The sequence below is a fragment of the Budorcas taxicolor genome, chromosome 25 (genome assembly GCF_023091745.1).
Source record: "Budorcas taxicolor isolate Tak-1 chromosome 25, Takin1.1, whole genome shotgun sequence".
In the NCBI taxonomy this organism is placed as follows: Eukaryota; Metazoa; Chordata; class Mammalia; order Artiodactyla; family Bovidae; genus Budorcas; species Budorcas taxicolor.
The window spans coordinates 18,565,682-18,588,468 of NC_068934.1; the positions used below are offsets into that span (position 1 = coordinate 18,565,682).

The 22,787-nt window shown below is 39.9% G+C and overlaps 1 protein-coding gene across 1 annotated transcript in view; it reads left to right on the top strand.

Moving 5' to 3' along the window:
• INTS4 (integrator complex subunit 4) overlaps positions 1–22,787 on the top strand; it is a 107,342-nt gene that overhangs the window by 35,888 nt on the left and 48,667 nt on the right. The window contains exons 5-10 of the mRNA XM_052661765.1: positions 7,713–7,898; positions 8,561–8,611; positions 12,346–12,434; positions 13,510–13,630; positions 16,693–16,764; positions 19,668–19,842. Of these exons, the coding sequence (XP_052517725.1) occupies positions 7,713–7,898; positions 8,561–8,611; positions 12,346–12,434; positions 13,510–13,630; positions 16,693–16,764; positions 19,668–19,842 (694 nt within the window). The remainder of the gene's footprint in view (positions 1–7,712; positions 7,899–8,560; positions 8,612–12,345; positions 12,435–13,509; positions 13,631–16,692; positions 16,765–19,667; positions 19,843–22,787) is intronic.

The following is a 22,787-nucleotide window of genomic DNA, read 5'->3' on the forward strand; positions in this document are numbered from 1 at the left end:
ATAGAAACTAGAAGACTTTAGTTTGTTGTTTGAAAATCAAATAAAGTATTTGTAATGATGGTAGCAACCTTCTAGGTGATGGTGATTCAGTTGACAGTTCAGTTATGACAAATGATGCTTCCATACTAAATAAAAAGTTTATTTAAAAAATAAACAACATTGCTGTATTAACTGTGACAGTGTTGCTGTCAGCTTCGTATCTGGAAATTTCTCTTAACTTCTCAGTTTCAGTGTGTCATTTTGTTGGATAAGTTTGAGCATTGTGAACACTTAAGAGTGTTTATGTTTCACACTTCTTTAACCTAAATAACTTGGAGACATGAATTAACTCTGATCTCAAATGTTCTATTGAATCATTTTTATAAGGAGACAGTCCCTCTGTGAGAGCCCCACCCCTCTGCACCTACACTTGCTTACTGGATTTCCTTTGTTCTCTCCTCTGAGTAAGCCTACGTGCCCAGCCCACCGTCTCATAGAACATAGCTTCTGTGAGAATGTGCAGGTCCCATTTAGTTCAGAAGTCTTCTCCTAGAGCATCTGATGTGAACCATTAACAGATGCTCAGTACCTTTCCGGACAGATTGCCCCCTTGTTAGACAGCTATCGCTAGAAGATTCATGCTTGTGTATTCCAGATCAGCAGGCCCGTTTATCCAGGTGGCCCACTTTTACCTCTGGCGCTTCTCTGTTTTCCTTTTTTTTTTTGCCACCTTTTCCCCACCTGCTTCCTTTTTCTTAAGCAGGCTGGGTTTGTTTTAATTTTGGCTGCACTGCGTTTTCGTTGTTGTGTTCAGGCTTTCTCTAGTGGTGCGCAACTCCTTACCTCTGGTTGTGGTGTGTGGGCTTCTCGTTGTGGTGGCTTCTCTTGTTGCAGAGCGTGGACTCTAGGCAGGCTCTGTAGTTGCAGCATGCAGGCCCTAGAGTGTGTAGGCTTTAGTAGTTACGGCACGTGGGCTCAGTAGTTGCGGTGTGTGGGCCCTGGAGTGTAGACTCAGTGGTTGTAGTGCATGGCCTTAGTTGCCTCGCGGCATGTGGAATCTTCCTGGACCAGGTATCAAACCCATGTCCCCTGCATTGACAGATGGATTCTTTCTTTTTTTGTTTATATGGTTGTGTTGGGTCTTAGTTGAGGCAGGTGGGGTGTTTTTGTTGCAGCATGAGGAACCTGTCCTGTGATGTCTGCTCTTGGTAGTTGTGGTGCACGGGCTTAATTCCCCCTCAGTGTGTGGAATCTTATTCAGGGATCGAACCCACGTCCTTTGCATTGCAAGGTAGATTCTTAGCCATGGAACCACCAGAGAAGTACAATTATTCCTTCTTTATAAATGAGGAAACTTAGACTTTTGAGAGGTCCAGTGACTTGATCAGTGTTACACATCTAGAGTCAGAACTGAAATTTGAAGCTAGGTCTTTTTTTTTCAATTTATATATATTTTATAACGTGGAAAATTTCAAATTATTCTTTGCAGTTTTTGGTGTAAATTTGACAGTTACTTTTATTTTGCAATCTTTTTCATCTGTTTTTTCCCTCACTTTCTGTTGTAGTCTGCTGTAGTATTTTAAAGTAAATCCCTGATATGTTGTTTAAATCTTACATAGTTCAGTATGTATCTCTAACTAATAATAACTGATATTTTAAAATATAGCCTATTCCACATCATCTCATACCAATTCATATTAAAATTTTCTTAACTGCATTAAATATCTTTTTATAGGTTTTTCTTGGTTTAGCATATATTTGGAGTCTCTTAAATTTCTTTTAATCAATATCAGTGCCCCATTTTTTTTTCTTTAAATACCACAGTTTTGTTGATGAAACCAGATTTTTGGTCTTGTCGAATATCCTACGTTCTGGATTTGATTGCTTACTTTTGATATAAATGTTGACAGTGGGAACCCCTACAGATTGGTTTCTTTGTCTTTTTGATCTAACTCAACTAGTCCTTGATATTTTCTTGCTTTTTGGCACAACATGTCCCAACTTCTTCTTAGATTATTTCTTGACTAGTTTTGAGACTAGTCATTTCACTAAAGTCAGTTACTCTAGTTCCTGTGACTGCATTATGCAAATAGTTTATTTCATTAGCCGTGGAATGATGAGAAGTGCTAAAAAAAGATGGACAGTACTAAGTGTTGACAGAGGTGTGTCATATCTGGAACATTTACATATGACTGGTGAAAGTGTAAATTAGTTAAATTAGTACAATCACTTTGGAATAGTATTTGGCAGTATCTTCTTAAGCTGAACATAATACATTTTCTGTGACCCAGCAATTTCACTTCCAACTGTGTATTCAACAGAAATGTGAAAAAGTATACCAGAAACCACATTCAAGAATAATTATAGTAACATTATATTTAGAATAACCCCAAACTGGAAATAGCCCAAATATCTATCAACAGTAGAAAGGACAAATGGATTATGGTGTATACACAAATGGAATACTTTATAGTCATGAGAATGAATCAGTCATTGCTATGTGCCATACTGTGGATGATTCTCACCAACATAATAGTAAGCAAAGGAAGCGTAGCACTATTTGATTTTACAAATTATAAAAATAGGCACAATTTTGTGTTAGAAGTCAAGATAATGGTTACTTTAGTTGTTTTTTTAATATTGCATTAGTTTATCTCAATATTATAATTGATTTACAGTATTATATTAGTTTCAGGTATACAACACAGTGATTCAATATTTTTATAGTTGGTTGTTGCTGTTCAGTCACTAAATCGTGTCTGACTGACTGTGACCCCATGTGAACTGTGGCATGCCAGGCTGGCTTCCTTGTCCTTCGCCATCTTCTAGAATTTGCTCAAACTCATGTCCATTGAATCAGTGATGCCATCCAACCATCTCTTCCTATGTCATACCCTTCTCCTGCCCTTAGTCGTTCCCAGCATCAGGGTCTTTCCCAGTGAGTCAGCTCTTTGCATCAGGTGGCCAAAGTATTGGAGCTTCAGCTTTAGCATCAGTCCTTCCAGTGAATATTCAGGACTAATTTCCTTTAGGATGGACTGGTTGGATCTCCTTACAGTCCAAGGGACTCTCAAGAGTCTTCTCCAGCACCAGAGTTCAAAAGCATCAATTCTTCAGTGCTCAGCTTTCTTTATAATCCAGCCCTCACATCCATACATGACTACTGGAAAAACCATAGCTTTGATTATAGGGACCTTTGTTGGCAAAGTGATGTCTCTGCTTTTTAATATGCTGTCTAGGTTTGTCATAGCTTTTCTTCCAGGGAGCAAGCAGCTTCTAATTTCATGGCTGCAGTTACTGTCAACAGTGGTTTTGGAACCCAAGAAAATAAAATCTGTTACCTTTTTCACTTTCCCCCCTTCTGTTTGCCATAAAGTGATGGATGCCATGATCTTAGTTTTTTGAATGTTGAATTTTAAGCCAGCTTTTTCACTCTCCTTTTTCACCCTCATCAAGAGGCTCCTTAGTTCCTCTTTACTTTCTGCCATTAGAGTGGTATCATCTGCATATCTGAGTTTGTTAATATTTCTCCTGGCTCTCTTGATTCCAGCTTGTGAGTCATCTAGCCTGGCATTTTGCATGATGTACTCTGCATATAAGTTCAATGAGCAAGGTGATAGTACACAGCCTTGATGTATTTCTTTCCCGATTTTAAACCAATCTATTGTTCCATGTCCAGTCTTAAATGTTGCTTCTTGTCCTGCAGTTTCTCAGGAGACAAGTAAGGTGGTCTGGTATTCCCATCTCTTTAAGAATTTTCCATAGTTTGTTGTGATCCATACAAAGGCTTTAGTGTAGTCAATGAACCAGAAGTAGATTTTTTTTTTCTTAATTCCCTTGCTTGTTCTGTATCCAACTGATATTGGCAACATGGTCTCCAATTCTTCTGCCTTTCCTAAATCCAGCTTAAACGTCTGGAAGTTCTTGGTTCATATACTTTTGAAGCCTTGCTTGAAGGATTTTGAATATTACCTTGCCTAGCATGTGAAATGAGTGCAGTTGTATGGTAGTTTGAACATTCTTTGGCATTGCCTTTCTTTGGGATTGCAGTGAAAATTGACCTTTTCCAGTCCTGTGGCCACTGCTGAGTTTTCCAAATTTGCTGGCATATTGAGTGCAACACTTTTACAGCATCATCTTTTAGGATTTCAAATAACTCAGCTGGAATTCCATCACCTCCACTAGCTTTGTTCATAGTGATGCTTCCAAAGGCCCACTTGACTTCACACTCCAGGATGTCTGGTCTAGATGTGTGACCACACCATAGTGGTTATGGAGGTCATTAAGACCTTTTTTGTGAAGTTCTTCTGTGTATTTTTGCCACCTCTTCTTAATCTCTTCTGCTTCTGTTGTGTGTGTTCATGCTAAGTCGCTTCAGTTGGGTCTGACTCTTTGCAACCCCATGGATTGTAACCCCCCAGGCTCCTCTGTCCATGGGATTTCCTAGGCAAGAATACTGGAATGGGTTGCCATGCCCTCCTCCAGGGGATCTTCCCGACCCAGGAATTGAACCAGCATCTCTTATGTTTCCTGCATCAGCAGGCAGATTCTTTACCAGTAGCCCCATCTGGGAAGCCCCCCCTTCTTTTGTTAGTTATCCTTATATTATCTTTGGCTTCCCTGGTATCTCACCTGGTAAAGAATTCACCTGCAATGCAGGAGACCCGGTTTGATTCCTGGGTCAGGAAGATTCACTGGAGAAGGGAAAGGCTACCCACTCCAGTATCCTGGCCTGGAGAATTCCATGGACTGTATAGTCCATGGGGTTGCAAAAAGTTAGACATGACTGAGCAACTTTCACTTTATCTCTGTAGCTTATTCATTTTTTTACATAGTAGTTCATACTTCTTAATCCCATACTCCTATTTTGCTTCTCCTTTTCTTCCCATTGAGTCCCACTAATTTGCTCTCTGTATTGGTAAGTCTGTTTCTGTTTTGTTATATTCATTTGTTTTTTTTAGATTTCATTATAAGCAATAATATCCAATATTTATCTTTCTCTGTGTGACTTATTTCACTAAGCATAATACCCTCGAAGATCATCCATGTTGTTGTTGCAAATGGCAAAATTTTGTTCTTTCTTCAGTTCAGTTCAGTCGCTCAGTCATGTCTGACTCTTTGCGACCCCATGAATCGCAGCACTCCAGGCCTCCCTGTCCATCACCATCTCCCGGAGTTCACTCAGACTCAGGTCCATCGAGTCAGTGATGCCATCCAGCCATCTCATCCTCGGTCGTCCCCTTCTCCTCCTGCCCCCAATCCCTCCCAGCATCAGAGTCTTTTCCAGTGAGTCAACTCATTGCATGAGGTGGAGTTTCAGCTTTAGCATCATTCCTTCCAAAGAAATCCAGGGCTGATCTCCTTCAGATTGGATTGGTTGGATCTCCTTGCAGTCCAAGGGACTCTCAAGAGTCTTCTCCAACACCACAGTTCAAAAGCATCAATTCTTCAGCGCTCAGCCTTCTTCACAGTCCAACTCTCACTTCCATACATGACCACAGGAAAAACTATAGCCTTGACTAGACGGACCTTATTTGGCAAAGTAATGTCTTTGCCTTTGAATATGCTGTCTAGGTTGGTCATAACTTTTCTTCCAAGGAGTAAGCGTCTTTTAATTTCATGGCTGCAGTCACCATCTGCAGTGATTTTGGAGCCCCCCCAAAATAAAGTCTGACACTGTTTCCACTGTTTCCCCATCTGTTTCCCATGAAATGGTGGGACCAGATGCCATGATCTTCGTTTTCTGAATGTTGAGCTTTAAGCCAACTTTTTCACTCTCCTCTTTCACTTTCATCAAGAAGCTTTTTAGTTCCTCTTCACTTTCTGCTATAAGGGTGGTGTCATCTGCATATCTGAGGTTATAGATATTTCTCCCAGCAATCTTGATTCCAGCTTGTGTTTCTTCCAGTCCAGTGTTTTCTCACGATGTACTCTGCATATAAGTTAAATAAGCAGGGTGACAATATACAGCCTTGATGTACTCGTTTTCCTACTTGGAACCAATCTGTCCCATTGTGTGCATATGTGTGTGTGTGTATTCATTGCGTGTGTATATGTGTGCACACAGACACATGCACTAGGTCTTCTTTTTCCATTTTTCTGTTGGTGGACACTTGGAATGCTTCCATATCTTGGCTTTTATAACTAATGCTGCTGTGAACATTGGATGCATGTGTCTTTTCCAAGATGTGTTTTTACCCAGGAGTGGAATCGCTGGATCATACAGTAGTTCTATTTTTAATTTTTTGAAAAATACTGTTTTCCATAGTGGGTGCGCCAATTTTCATTTGCACCAATAGTGTACAAGGGTTCCTGTTAATCGACTTCCTCGCCAACATTTGTTATTTGTATTCTTTTTGATGATCGCCATTGTGAGAAATGTGAGGTGATATTTCATGATGGTTTTGATTTGCTTGTCTCTGATAGTTAGCTATGTTGAGCATCTTTCCATGTGCCTACTGGCCATTTGTAGGTCTTTGGAAAAATGTCTGTTCAGGTCTTCTGCTCAGTTTGTATCAGATTGTTTGTTTTTGATATCAAGGTATACAGACTGTTTACTATTCACAAATGTTTTCTCCCATTTACTTGGTTGTTTTTTGTTTTGTCAGTGGTTTCCTTTGCTGTGCAAAGGCTTTTAAATTTAGTTAGGTCCTATTTGTTTATTGTTGCTTTTGTTTCCTTTGCCTTGGGAGAGAGATCCACCAGCAATAACCAAAGCCATGATTTATGTCAGAGTGTTCCGCCTGTATTTTCTTCTGGGAGATTTATGGTGTCTGGTCTCAGGTTTACGTCTTTAATCCATTTTGAGTTTACTTTTGTATGTGGTATGAGAAAATGTTCTGATTTCATCCTTTTACATGTAGCTGTACAGTTTCCCCAGCACCACTTATTGAAGAGACTGTCCTTTCCCCATTGTATATTCTTTCTTCCTTTGTTGTAGATTAATTGACCATAAGTTTGTGCATTTATCTCTTGCCTCTCCCTTCTGTTCCCTTGATCTCTGTGGCTGTTTTTGTGCCGTTATTATACTGTTTTGATCATGGGAGCTTTGTAGTATAGTCTAAAGGCAGGGAGCATGATTCCTCCAACTTTGTTCTTTTTTCTCAAGATTGCTTTGGTGATTGTGGCTACTTTTGATGGTGGTAGAGTAGTTACTGGGATTGGACATGAGCGTTTTTCATGTTTACTTCTTTATCTAGATGCTTATTTGTGTCTTGTGAAAATTTATTGAACTGTACATTTAATATTTTTGCATATTTCTGTATGAATATTAAAATTAAAAAATTTTTGTTCTGTTTTTAGATTTGATAGTAAATAAAATGCAGTTTACGGGGTCATTTAAAGTAACCTATTCTTTCCAAGGCCAGGTGCTTGCTGTTGGGAGTATGATGTTGAATAACTGGAAGTCTTCAGGACTCATGATTCTTTTTGGAAGACATATGCTCAAAAAACATGAAGGGAATTCACTAGCAGTCCAGTGGTTAGGATTTGGCACTTTCACTGCTGGAGCCTGGGTTCGATCTTTGGTTGAGGAACTAAGATCCCACAGACTACACAGCATGACCGAAACAAACAGTCTACCCCCTCCAGAAATAAAAAAAGAAACGTGAGACCTGACTAGGGAGAATGTAGTGTTTGAAGTCATTCCTAAAGTTGATGCAGTGCTTTTGTTTCTGTTTTTTGTTTATTTTTAAGATATCTTAATCATGTCCTTTTGTTCTCTCTTTTCATAGCACCTGACAGATACCTCTCATGGTGTAAGAAATAAGTGTCTGCAGTTACTTGGCAATCTTGGTTCTTTGGAGAAAAATGTCACAAAAGATGCAGAAGGCCTAGCTGTCAGAGATGTTCAGAAGATTATAGGGGATTACTTTAATGATCAGGACCCACGTGTCAGAACAGCAGCTATAAAAGCCATGGTAAACATGATGATGGAAACTAAATGGAGTCCGTTTTTTTATTTGTACTTTTCTTTTTTCATTTTTCTTTTTTTTAAGTTAATGGTGAATGCCACCTGGGATAGATACATTCTGAATCCCCCCAGGATGCACTTTATCCACACCTTCAGGAAGGTATTGGTGGCATTACAGAACTCAGAGACACACATTCCTTTATAACAGCTGCTTATCTTGTGGGCTTCTCTGGTAGCTTTCACCTGCATTTCTGAAACCTGGAACGTGCAGCTTGTATCCCAGGTCCATGGGAGGGATGTTACTCGGTACTGTGGTACAATAGGTACGTGTTGTACCCTTATATTTCAGGAGTATAGGTGAAAGTTATGGGGAGGAGTGCTTCTTAGGGAGAGATGGTGTCAACCATTTCTTCCTCAGCCTCCTTATCATTATTTCATATTTTTCCTGGTATCCCCTTGGGACAGCCCATGGGTTAGATTTAGTAAGCATTTGAGTGTTCCTATAGAAAAGTCCAGGTTTCAGATTTCTTATTTATATAGCACTGACGTTGGCCAAAGGGAACCATGTTAATGGGATGTGATGGGGGAAAATATGTGAGATTGAGGGGAGACTTTGGAAATATTGACTCCCCCCCTCCCCAGTACTTAAACTGTATCTTTATTGTCTAGTTGCAGCTGCATGAAAGAGGACTGCAGTTACACCAGACAATTTACAATCAGGTACCTTAAATGCTTGCTGTCTGAAAGAAGGGAGGTGACGGTATCGTGAAATTGAGAGGGGTCACAGTGGTTTTCAGAATTTAAAAACATAGAGCTTCATCTGGCTAACAGTGGCAGTATTAATTGTGATGATGTATCCACAACATACATTCTAAGAAGACAATGGGGGATGTGTAATGAATAGCACTAGTACATGTGAGAAGGACATTTAGGAGGACTTCGGTAGCTGAGTATGAATCCCAGAGTATACAAAACAGAGTTCAGAGTAAGAACAGTGGTAGTCTTGCTGATGTCTGTTTGGTTGATTGAAATTGACTTCAAACCTGAAGTCGATTCTGGGCACCACGCTTGAGAAACTAGAGTATTTCTGGAGGAGGATGACTCAGACCGTGGGATCAGATGAAAAGATATCACATGATTATTGTAGCATTGATAAAGAAAAGAACAATAAAGTTATAGTATCATTAGGACAGGCTGATTGAGTGCCTAACTAAAAGGCCTTACAGTTATTCTTGTAGAATAATTGGATGTATCCAGAGAAAAGAAGTCTAAATCCATGCTCAGAGTCCAATTTTTGTTAGCCTATCGAGTGGTTTTAAGCCTTTAGTGGTAGCTGATAATAAACCCAGCCACTATGACTGCTGTGTAAACGAAATATGTTCTTTTACAAATGAAGTAGAATGAGTTCAGAATGGTTATGATGGTGTGACCTATAGGAAAACTGTGAGGGAAGCCAAATAATTAAAGGAAACTTGTAAAGATACAGAGGAAGGAGAGTTAGTCAGATGATCCAGGTGTTTAGTGACCTAAGACTGTGTTGGTTAATTAGGCAAGCGATGCTGTGGGCCTCGAGAGTGAGGGTGGAATGTTGGGGGAGGTTCTGAGATGTGAGGCAGCAGTAGTTACCATACTGAGTTCCCTTTTAATCATGTTGAGTCTGAGAGGTTGATGGGATACTCGTGAGGAGGATTTCAGGTCTGGAACTCAGGAAAGATCAGAGCTGGAGGTGGATATTTGGAGTTATCAGTATCCAGGGAGAGGAAGAGAATCAGAAGAAATGAAGGATGGAGCCAGGGGCAAGGCCAGACATTTAAGGAAGGAGCCCGAGAATGGAACTGAGGAGCAGCTTGATGGGGGAGGAGGAAAAGCACATTCCGGAAGAGGCAGGAGAGCATTCTCGTAGTCAGCAGTGTTAAAATGCGGGTGAAAGGGCATTTAGGATAGGGCTGAAATCTAGTCATTGGACTAAGCAACAAAGTGGCCATTAGTGAGTGTAAAGAGAGCAGTTTTAGTAGAGTGGTGGGATTGGGGAGCGCCAGATCAGGGTCTGTTGAGGTGAGCCAGTTTAAAGTGATTATTGACTGTGAGTGAAGATATTTGACTGATGGGAAAGTGGGGTGGAAGTTGGCAGAAGGGAGCATAGGATTAAGGGTTTTTGTTGTTGTTGTTGTATTTTAAAGATAGTTGCTAAGTATATTTATATGTTGGAGAGAGAGCTAGTGTTTTGGGAGAGCTAGTATTATGGTGGTCTTCCCTGGTGACTCAGTGGTAAAGAATCTGCCTGCCAATGTAGGAGACTTGGGTTCTATCCCTGGGTCGGGAAGATCCCCTGGAGAAGAAAATGGTAACCCACTCCAGTATTCTTGCCTAGGAAACCCAATGGACAGAGGAGCCTGGCAGGCTATAGGCCATGGGGTCACAAAAGAGCCAGATGCAACTTACCTACTAAACAGCAACAACAGCAAGTGTTATGATGAAAGAGGCAAAGGGGAGTAAATGATAGAGTAAGTTCCTTGAGGCAGAAAACCAGATTCATGAGCTGATTCATCAACAAATGTTATTGAGAACCTAATGCTGGCTGTGTAATGCCAAGCATGTTAGATGGGACCTGTGCCCTTCCCATTCTCGTAGATAAGACGACAGTTAATAAATAAGCAAGCACAGTTAAAGCATATGAGTATTGCTGTGAGGTAAAGCAGTAGGATGCTGTCATCGAGAATCACAAGGAAGATCTTTTTGGAGGATGGTAAGGGGTGGTCATGTGAGGAAGTGATGGGATTCATAGCAAAAATAGGATTAGGAACTAGAAAGGACCCTTTTCCCTCAGGTACTGAGAAAACAAGATGTGGGAGAATACAGGAATAAATGAGCTTGTAACTGGTATGGAGTGGCTGAGTGGGTTTGTGCCTGAGAACCTTGATTTTTGTCAGATACACAGGTCGCCTGATGGCTGGTAGTGGGATAGAAGTCCTGAGGGGAAGGTTAAGAAAAGCTGCCTTGGGAAATGGAAGTTGAAAGCCGGAGTGTAAGAGATTTCAGAGTACAGCTAATAAGGTTTGAGATCATGAGTCACCCATCCCCTGGAGTGTGGTCTTCTGTGCCAGTGCTCCTCTGCCCTTAGGAAGTCTTAGGTTCGTGGAGCAGCTGTAGCACAAGTCCTGAGGGGATCCTGTGTGTGATGCAGGCAGTGCTCTCAGGAGGCCGAAGTAGGAGAGAGTACAGAGCAAGGAGAAGGCGGTTTATTTGGAGAGAAAAGATGGAATTAAAGCGGTGGTTTTCAACCAAGGTAATTTTGCCCCCTAGGGAATATTTGGTGATGTGTGGAGGCATTTTTTATTCTAATAATTTTATTTATTTATTTTTGGCTGTGCTGGGCCTTCGTTTCTGCGTGGAATTTTCTCTAGTTGTAGTGAGCGGGGTCTACTCGCTAGTTGCGGTGCACGGACTCCTCGTTGCAGTGGCTTCTCCTGTTGCAGAGCACGGGCTCTAGGGCCCGTGGGCTTCAGCATTTGTGGCTCCTGGACTCCAGAACGCAGGCTCAATAGTTGTGGCGCACTGGACTTCATTGCTCCACGGCACGTAGGATCTTACTGGATCAGGGATCAAACCCATATCTCCCACACTGATTCTTTAGTGTAGAAGGTTTTTTTTGGAGGTATTTTTGAGTGTTGCAGTTGCTGGGGAGAGGAAGAGGGTGCAGTGCTATGACTGTCTAATGGCTAGTGGCCCAGGGATGCTGCTAAACGTATTGCACAGGTCAGCCCCTCACAACAAAGAATTATCCAATCCAAAATGTCGATAGCAAGGTTGAGAGACCTTGCTTAAATAGATAGGTAGCTCAAGTGGGATGAAGAGTAGGTATGATGGGTAAGTTATGACCTTGGAAGAACTGATAGAGTAGCATGTTATAGTCAGAGCATGGAATATGAGATTTTAAAATTTCAAAAGCCGTAGTTCTGGGTGTTGTTGCAGTCTAAGGTGTTGCTATGACTGTGGGTGGAGTAGGGATATTCCATTTCAGACCAAAGTAAAACAGGAAAATTTGGCCTCTTTTTGGCAGCTTAGCATTAAAATTGTACATTTATTTAGAGCGCTTGAGTTTTCGAATGGCCTGTCAGTCAGAAATTTGTGCTCTGAATTTACAGGTAGGGGAAAAACTCATCTTTGGTGTTTGAGCCTATAAGGGTAACACTGTGGGGTTGGACCAAGCTTTGCTAGGATTGATGCTATTCTGCTTGGCTTTTGGGCTGTCAGTCCATGGTTCTCCTTTGAGACATGGGGTGGGAGGGTACCTAGAACAATGTTTTACTGTGCAAAGGTTGAAGAAGTTAAAACCATATGCACATATTTTGATTGGCATCCTGGTCCAGCCACTTCATCTTCATTTTGAAAGTAGTTTGAACATCGCCTGGGAGGACATAGAACTAACAGACTTCTGGAAACCTTGTTTGCAGGCTTGTAAACTACTGTCTGATGACTATGAACAAGTGCGCAGTGCTGCAGTCCAGCTTATCTGGGTTGTCAGTCAACTCTATCCTGAAAGGTCAGTGTGGGTGTCAGCCAGCTTCTGTTCATTGCTAAGCCATTTTCTTTCCTCCCGCTATGTAAAAAGCCCACCTCCAGAAAAGGAATGTTGGAAGGCAGTGTGGAACAGGAGAAAAGCATGGACCCTGAAAATGAGGATGCCTGGGCCTTGCTTTTCAGCTCTGCCTTGAACTTTCTGTGTATGTTAGTAGAGATACTTCACCTCTCTGGGTCCCAGCTTCCTCAACTATAGATGAAGAGATGGATGGCTGTTCTCAAATGCTACTCCTCCACCTCTGCCACCCCTTAAAAAACCCTTTAAAATGCTTTGGGGCCCATTTTAGTTAATACAAAAGTCAGCTAAAGATACCAGGTAAGTTTGAGAATAATGATCCCTTATGTACTGTTGTCCTGGTTAAAAATATTTTCATAGGGAGTTCCCTGGTTGTCCAGTGGTTAGGACTTGGTGCTTTCACTGCTGGGACCTGGGTTCAATCTCTGATTGAGGGAATTAGGATCCCACAAGCTGTGCAGTTTGGTTAAAAACTTTTTTTTTTCACAGTAATTAAATAATTTATTTTCATAGTGATTCTTTGAGGTGGAGAAATAGATATTATTTATTCTGTTTTATAGAAGAACTCCTTTTATAGGAAAAAGCAGTGTTTTTTCTTCTTCATTAAACATATTGAAATTGAAAAAGCAGAATGAGTTAATAAAGCTATAGACCCCTCACCCCCGCAAAAAAGACTACTATTTGGAAATCATCTTTTCATTTAGGACCAGATATGTAAGTATGTTTTATATTGGTTTAAACTTAAAGATACAAAATACTTTGTGGTAGCTGTTTTTGGTATCTCATAAATCTTTGAATTTTTGGTGTGAAATACTTTTTACTTAAGACACAGATTTGCAGTGCAAATAAAAATAAAGAAATCCTAGAGAGATTTGTTTACTCTGAAATGTATTTCAGCATTCTAGGATTTGAATTTCTCAGTTATTTCTATTTGTGTGTCAGTTGTCATTGGTCATTCTCAGTGTTTTGAACCTGTAATTTTAGGTTCATGTTTTGTCACTCTTGGTTTCTTTTAATATAGCATTGTCCCAATCCCTTCTTCTAATGAAGAAATTCGCTTAGTTGATGATGCGTTTGGAAAAATTTGTCACATGGTCAGTGATGGCTCCTGGATGGTTCGAGTTCAAGCTGCAAAGCTATTGGTAAGTTGCATCTTCTTTAATGCAGCGTATTTTGAGAAGCTAGATAGGGACAAGTGGAATACACTTTTATAAACCTTCATGTTTCTTAAAATAGAAAAAAAAAGGCTCATTTTCCCATAGAGAGTCTTTTAGAACTAGAAAGAATTTTAAAGATAATCCTATTTAGTCTCGTTAGCATATTAGACAGCCAAAGCCTAGAGAAAAAGGAACATAATAGTAAAAAAACTACTACTGTTACTAAGCACCTGGTATGGCCTACATGCTTTGCTATAAGGCCACTTACATTATCTCATTTATTCTTCTTATTCTTATCTCATTGTTCTCTGAGAACCTAAGTAAATATTTAACTTAGACAGATAGGAAGTTCTAGAAGGAGATTCAGATGCTAATCTGACTTTTAGCCTCACTCTTTCCTACTGTTTCGCCTTTGGGGATCCTGGTACATTTATAAAAAAATTTTTTTAACTTTTCAGAGATAGAACTCTTTTACAGAAGGAGTGTTGGTGTAATACTCAGCTTCATTTTATACCTGTGTTGTCTTGGACATGTCACTTAGTCTTAGCCTCAGTTTCTTCATCTGTATCTGTCAAGAGGCTTATAATATTTCTCAGGTTTACCTCACAGGGCTGTCATGATACTCAAATAAGATCCTGTCTGTAAAAATGTGTATAAATTGTAAAATACTACCCTATGCAAGGTGGTGGGGTGGTTACAATATATAAAACATATATATAACCATCTATAAAAATTTATATTAGTGTCACAGCAAGAAAGCCTGAAATTCTTTTTGATCGCTTCCCTTTTGAGGGCCTCCAACTCTGCCAGTCTTAGTAAGATTGTTGGCTAAAAAGTTTGGACCTGACTGTACTGGACACAAATACAGTGATAGCCCTTGTCCTTTGATCAATATTTTGGGGGTAACTGCTAAGATGTTTGTGAGGCATTTTCATGGAAAAATAAATAATTTGGATGATTTCATTTTTTCCTGCTTATATATTATATTGCTTGTCCATAATAAACAAGCTAGCTTTTAGTGATTTTATTTTTGAATTCACATTTTAAACCATTATTTTGATTTGTGGATATTTTAACATTCAGAACAATTCAGTCATTCATCAGATTCTTTCAGTCAGCATGTACTAAGCATCTGCAGTGTGGTATAGTGTGTGTGAGGGGATGTTTAAGAGGAATAATTCAATGATATATTGTCATCTGAGTAGGCAGGTTAGAAAAGTAATCCTTAAAGCAGAGTCATTCAAAGTTTTGGTTTTGTAACCTGTAGAATCTAAAATTCATTTAGGTATATAAAGCTATATGAATAATGAATTACAGTGGTGAGTTGAAAAGGTTTTCACTTAGATTCTAGTTTGAGTCAAGTGCTTTATGTCATTTCAGTAATTTCAAATCCAAACAACTCTAAATTATGTAATTATGTTAATACTTCAAAAGTAATTATTAGTCTAATTTTGCTAATAATAATTGTTACTGTTTATTGAGTTCCTAGCCTACTAAGCTTTTAGCCACGAAGGCATATCCATATACACATGCATATACACCCACTTCCTTATACACAAGCACATGGGAGTAGGTGCCTCCATACTTACACTCATATATATTCACTTTTTGCAAATAATTTTTAGTTCTTTTAAACTCTTTGAGGTAGATATTATATTATTCATTTTATAAATAATAAAACTAAGGTTTAGGAAAGTAATTTTTCCAAGGCCACATAGGTAGTAATGATGTTTGATGCTCTAAAGCACATGTAGAATTCCTTCCTAGTGGGGGGCCAGTTATATATTGGGAGCTGTGGTTGTACAGCTAAGGTCCTGCTGGTTTACTAGTTCCTCTGTGCAAGCTAAGAGGTAAACTCCACTGCTCCAACTCTCAAGTAGACAAACCCATAATCAATAAACTGTATTTAGTCTTCAGACTACATGTTCATTAATTTAACAAACTGAGCATAATGTGTGTCTTCAAAAGAGTGGATGGTCAGGTAGATTGACATAGGCAATCAATCAGTTATAATATTGGTACTTCTAGGAAAGAGCATCTAACACATGCGCAGAAAGCTTCTTGGAGGAGGTAATTTCTTAGTTGACTTTGAAAGGTGAGTATGGGTTAGCTAGGTAAAGAAGTAGGGAAGGAGAAAATGTGAGCAGAAATATATGAGTACACTATCATGCATACTGACATCATAGTGAACTATAATATCATACTAAACTACAATATCATGTTAAACTGCAAGCAGTTTGGTATGTTTTGGTAAGACGGAGTGTTCAACTTGGGTGATGGGTGACAAGAGTAAGCTCTAGAGGAAAGCAGAAGCCAGGCTTCCAAGAACATAAATGAAATGATAAGGCTTTACACTTAAGTCCATCTTGTACAAAAAGTGAATAGAGTCCATTCTGTTTGACTTATAGCAGGATGAAAACTTTCAGATATTTTATAAAACTTCATACCATAATGCAGTTATCTCTTGTCAGTTTTCCTCACTAGTATGTGAAATTGTTGAGTGCAGAATCGATGTCTTTTTGTATTTGTATTCCTCTTCCTGGGTAACTCTAGGCATATAAAGAAATGGTTGCTAAATATGTATTTGTTTGAGGAATGAATGGACAAATGAATGAATAGAATGCAATGAAAAGGAAAGTAGTAGTTAAGGCAAAGGATTCTTTAGCCTGTGTTTATAGCCCAGCTCTATAGTTTATACTCTGTTACCTTGAATGGATTGCTTCATCTTTTTGTGCCTTCTTTTCCCCTTATATAAGTTGTGACTAATAGTATTTACTTTGTAGAGTTGTAGTGAGTATTAAATGAGTTAATATGTGTATAAAGCACTTAGAGCAATGCATGACACCTAGTAGCTCTATATAGTTGCTGCTAGCTACTGCTGCTGCTAATAGTTTTATTATTTTCCTGATGATTCAAAACCCATAGGGATGTTTACTATCAAGAATAATGTTATCTTTATGCTCTTAAGTTGGCAGCAAACTGAATTTTAAGATAATATTTAGGTCTTAATAGTTGTTTAATTTCCTCTGGATTCTTCCTTTTTATAGGGCTCTATGGAGCAAGTCAGTTCTCATTTCTTGGAACAGACGCTTGATAAGAAGCTGATGTCAGATCTGAGGGTAACTTGAATTCTTTGTTGTTTAAACTGGATTTCTGAAACCAAAATCAGTGGAACTGTATGTCAGGTTGTGTTGATTCAATCTTATGGCCCATGAATTTGTTAAGTTAATGTAGGGTGACTAGATTACATTTTAATTTAAAATCTTAGTGCTGGGTACTAAGTCGCTTCAGTCGTGACCAACTCTGTGCAGTCTTATGGACTGTAGCCTGCCAGACTCCCCTGTCCTTGGGATTCTCCAGGCAAGAACACTGGATTGGGTTGCTCTGCCCTCCTGCAAATTCTTAGAACTTGACCCAAATCACAAATTACTTCATTATATTTTAAATTATCTTAATGAGATACTTTTCACAGGTTGTGTTTTATAAAGAAGAGGCAAGATTAACTTTCTCTTTTAGAAACTGCAAAGGTCTTGTCTTATTTTGTTAGATTGTATGACATCTTAGAACTCCTTTCAATAGCAATTCTCATGGAAGAGTTTACATGAGAATTCAGTAGCAGCATCCTGTTACTCTGAACAGTAGCAGAATGCCCTTAAACTAACTGATGGTTCTCTGGCATAGCTGTCAGGAACAGATGTGAGTCTGAAAATATGATGGGATCATTTATTGTCAGTATCTTAAGTTTTAAATTATAAAAGTGTTAATAAGGAATCAGAATCTTTGACAAGTAGAAGGAAAAGGGAAGCAATTTACCCATATTCCCACTACTCTTAACACATCATTTTGAGGTATTTGTCTTCAGCTGTTTCTTATGCATGTTTTAAACATGGAATCATTATGTACAGATACTTTTGTAGTCTACTTTTTACCTTTACCACTACATGCTTTTTTCATTTTGTTAGCTTATAGTTTTTACTGATAGTGTAATATCCCATTAAGTAGATGTATTATCATTTTGTAGCCCTTTGTTATACATTGATAGTTTCTCCTAAATTTTTCCACCGTTATAAATCATATATAGAGTGTATTATCTCCATGGATTTTAGATCTTTTCTCCTTTTGATTGATTCCATAAGATAAATTCTTAGGAATGGTTGAAGAGTTGATATCTTTGCTTCATGAAACATTGCTGTATGGCTTTCTTGAAGAGTGTTCCCTTCATTTGAGGTCAGTGATTGCTTCAGTGTTCTTTGTGTATACTGGAGTGGAAGTGCAAAGAAGGACTTGCTCATGGTGAATGATGAGGGATGGGTAATTCAGCATTACCTAAGATACATTGCAAGCCATAAATGGGTCCGAACCACATCCTTGTAGGCTCAGGTGCTATATTTCATCAGTGCCTTTGAGATCATCAGCCTTGAGGGTGTGGTCTCACTCCAGCAAGATTCATAGAACCTGATATCTAAAGCAGATTTCCGGGGACTTCCCTGGTGGTCCAGTGGATAAGAGTCCGAGCTCTCAATGCCAGGGGCCAGGGTTCAAGCCCTGTCAGGGAACTGGATTCTACATGCCGCAACAAAGATCGAGCATGGCACAACTAAGACCCAATGCAGGCAAATAAATAAAAATATATATAAAAGACCTGGTGAACCCAAATAAATTAAAAAAATAAAGCACAATGCCAGTTTATTCATTTACGAAGGTAACTGTAACTGTCAAGTAGACTCAATGTTTACTTTAGCCAACTAGTATATCTCCCCTTAAGCAACCTGTGTAGGAAGTAAATTTACTAGAGGCTTGCTTGGTGAGCATAGTGTTGCTCAAATAAAGCATAGTCCTATGGTTTGAAAAAAATTCTTTTCTAGGGCTAGTGTATTGTCTACCCAGGATGATGCTTAGAGGGATACTGCCATTGTTTAACCTCTCTAGTTCTCCCTTTCCTGTGTTGCCATGGCAAACATGACCACCTCTCTGATGAATATTCTTGTGTTCTCTTTAATAAAGCTGTGGGTGTGTGTCTTCAGTCACTCAGTCATGTTGGACTTCTTTGTGACCCCATGGACTGTAAACCCTCCAGGCTTCTTCTGTCTATGGGATTATCCCAGCAAAAATACAGGAGTGGGTAGCCATTTCCCCCTCCAAGGAATATTCCCAGCCCTAGTATCGAACCCAAGTCTCCTATGCGCCTGCATTCACAGGCAGATTCTTTACCAAGTGAGCCACATGGGAAGCCCCTTAATAAAGTTAGTATCTTTGATAAGATTACTGTCAGCTAAACTCCAGTACTTTGGCCACCTCATGCGAAGACCTGACTCATTGGAAAAGACCTCTGATGCTGGGAGGGATTGGGGGCAGGAGGAGAAGGGGACGACCCAGGATGAGATGGCTGGATGGCATCACTGATTCGATGGACGTGAGTCTGAGTGAACTCCGGGAGTTGGTGATGGACAGGGAGGCCTGGCGTGCTGCGATTCATGGGGTCGCAAAGAGTCGGACATGACTGAGTGACTGAACTGAACTGATGATAGACCTGAGGGTCTTTGTCTTTGCTTCAAGTTGAATTTGCATATCTCTGCTCTGATAACTATTGAATTTTTTTTTTAATGCAACTTTCAGAAAGCAGTCTTTTTTTTTTTAAGATTTATTTATTTACTTTAAAATTTTTAGTTTTTCATTGTGCTGGGTCTTCATTGCTACACAGGCTTTCTCTAGTTGTGGAGAGCAGGGGCTTCTCTTGTGTGGCACATGGCCTCTAGGTGTGTGGGCTGCAGTTGCTGGGGCTTATGTGCTCTACAGTGTGGGCTTAGTAGGTGCACAGGCTTAGTTGCTCCATGGCATGTGGGATCTTCCCAGACCAGGGATTGAATCCATGTCCTCTGCATTGACAGGCAGATTCTTAACCACCAGGTGACCAGGGAAGCCCCCGAGAGCAGTCTTTATTTCCCACTTTCTCATGTTCTTGATGTGCACCTAACTGTTCTCTCATGAATCTCCAGCAAGTGGTAATTGTTGTCTTCTACAGAGGAAACGCACTGCACATGAACGTGCCAAGGAACTTTACAGTTCGGGAGAGTTTTCCAGCGGCAGGAAGTGGGGAGATGATGCTCCCAAGGAAGAGATAGATACGGGGGCTGTGAACTTGATTGAGTCAGGAGCCTGTGGAGCCTTTGTTCATGGATTGGAAGATGAGATGTACGGTAAGAATGACTTCATAATAATACCAGTGCCCACTTACTGAGTGACTGCTATGTCACTGGCATTGTAGTGAGTGATACAGATTGTCTGACTTGATCTTCACAGTCACTCAGTGAAGACTTTATTTCATCTTCATTTTTTAAAAATAATTCTTTTATTATTTATTTGCCTATTTTTGCTTGTGCTAGCTCTTCATTGCTGCACTTGGGCTTTCTGTAGTTGCGGTGAGCAGGGGCTACTCTTCATTGCAGTGCCCTGGCCTCTCATTGCAGTGGCTTCTCTTGTCGCGGAATACAGGCTCTAGGCACACAGGCTTCAACAGTTGCAGCCCACGGGCTTAGTAGTTGTGGCTCAAGGGCTCTGGAGAGCAGCCTTAGTAATTGTGGTGCACGGGCCTAGTTGTTCCTTGGCATGTGGAATCTTCCCAGACCAGGGATGGAACCTGTGTCCCCTGCATTGGCAGGAGGATTCTTATCCATTGTACCACCAGGGAAGTCCCATTTCATTTTTGAAAGATATTTCCCTGGGAATCCAATTCTAGATTCAGTTCAGTTCAGTCACTCAGTCGTGTCCGACTCTGCGACCCCATGAATCGCAGCACGCCAGGCCTCCCTGTCTATCACCAACTCCCGGAGTTCACTCAGACTCATGTCCATCGAGTCAGTGATGCCATCCAGCCATCTCATCCTGGGTCGTCCCCTTCTCCTCCTGCCCCCAATCTCTCCCAGCATCAGAGTCTTTTCCAAATCGCATGAGGTGGCCAAAGTACTGGAGTTTCAGCTCTAGCACCATTCCTTCCAAAGAAATCCCAGGGTTGATCTCCTTCAGAATGGACTGGTTGGATCTCCTTACAGTCCAAGGGACCCTGGAGAGTCTTCTCCAACACCACAGTTCAAAAACATCAATTCTTCGGTGCTCAGCCTTCTTCACAGTCCAACTCTCACATCCATACGTGACCACAGGAAAAACCACAGCCTTGACTAGACGGACCTTAGTCGGCAAAGTAATGTCTCTGCTTTTGAATATACTATGTAGGTTGGTCATAACTTTTCTTCCAAGGAGTACGCGTCTTTTAATTTCATGGCTGCAGTCACCATCTGCAGTGATTTTGGAGCCCCCCAAAATAAAGTCTGACACTTTCCACTGTTTCCTCAGCTATTTCCCACGAAGTGATGGGACCAGATCCATGATCTTCGTTTTCTGAATGTTGAGTTTTAAGCCAACTTTTCACTCTCCTCTTTCACTTTCATCAAGAGGCTTTTTAGCTTCTCTTCACTTTCTGCCATAAGGGTGGTGTCATCTGCACATCTGAGGTTATTGATATTTCTCCCGGCAATCTTGATTCCAGCTTGTGTTTCTTCCAGTCCAGCATTTCTCATGATGTACTCTGCATATTTATTTGTTTTGATTTTTTTTTTTTTTGTCCTTTAAAGATCTTGTTCCACAGTTTTTCAGTTCTGTTGAGAAGTCTGCTGTCATTTTTTTTTTTAACTTTACTGATTTATAATTTTGACTGTTGGGTCTTCATTGCTGTGCACAGGCTTTTCTCTGGTTGTGGTGAGCGGGGTCTACTCTCTGGTTGTGTTGCACAGGCTCCTGTTACAGTAGCTTCTCTTGTTTTGAAGCATGGACTCTAGGCACATGGGCTCATTAATTGCAGCTTGAGGGCTTAGTTGTTCCAGAGCGTGTAGGTTTTTCCTGGACTAGGGATCGAACCACCGTTCCCTGCATTGCAAGGTGCATTCTTAACCACTTGACTACCAGGGAAGCCTTGCTGTAATTTAAAAATTCTGTTTTTCTGTACAAATGTATCTTTTTTTACTGTCTGCTTTTAAGGTTTTCTCTTTATTACTGGTTTAAAATGATTTAATTATGATATGCCTTGGCATAATTTTCTTCATATTTCATATGCTTGGAGTTTGTTGAGCTTGTTGGATCTGTGGGTTTGTAGTTTTTAGCAAATCTGAAAAATCTTTGGTTGTTATTTCTTTAAATATTTTTCTGAACCCATGCTCCTTTGGGGTCTCGCAATTACATATATATTAGGCTACTGAGTTTGTCCTGCAACTCACAGGTGCTCTGTTCTTTTTTTTTCACTTTTTAGTCTTTTTTCTCTTTGTTTCATTTTGAATAATGTTTATTGTTTTGTCTTATCTAATCTTTTCTTCCACAAAGTCTAATCTGACATTAATTCCATCTAGTATATTTTTCACCTCAGACATTTTAATTGTCATCCCTAGAAGTTTGATTAGAATTTAGTGTCTCTTCTATGTCGCTACTTAATATGTTTAATCTTTCTTGTAGCTTTGTCAACAGAGAATGTATTTACAGTAACTCTTCTAATGTCATTGTCTTCTAGCTTTATTACTTTTGTGATTGCTAGGTTAGTTTTGATTGGTTAATTTTTCTCTTCATTATGGATTATATTTTCCTGCTTCTACGCATGCCTGGTAATTTGTGATTGGATGCCAGACACCCTGAATTTTACTTTATTGGGTGCTGAACATTGTTATATTCCTATAAGTATTCTTGAGCTTTCTTCTAGAATGCAGTTAGCTCAGGTTTTATTTTTAAGCTTTTTTAGGTGGACTGGAGTAGCACTAAGTCTCAGGGTCATTTTTCTCCACTAGTGAAACAACCCTTCTGAAAAAACTTGTTGACCATGTGTGAATTTTGGAGATTGTTTCCTCAAATCCTCGAGTGGTTCTTTCTTAGGCCTTGGGTAGTTTCTTCACAGATCAGAAATTGACTGAAGACTTAGGAGTTTCGTCTGCAGGTCTTCCAAGCTTGCTCTGTCTGTGCACTTCTTTCCTTTCTGTACTTTGCCCTCTAACTCTAATCACAACTCTGTTTTCTGAACTCCCAGCTCTGTCTTCTGAACTCCCAGCTCTGTCTTCTGAACTCAGGGAGACCTACAACCTGGAAACTCTACAGACAGTAAACTGTT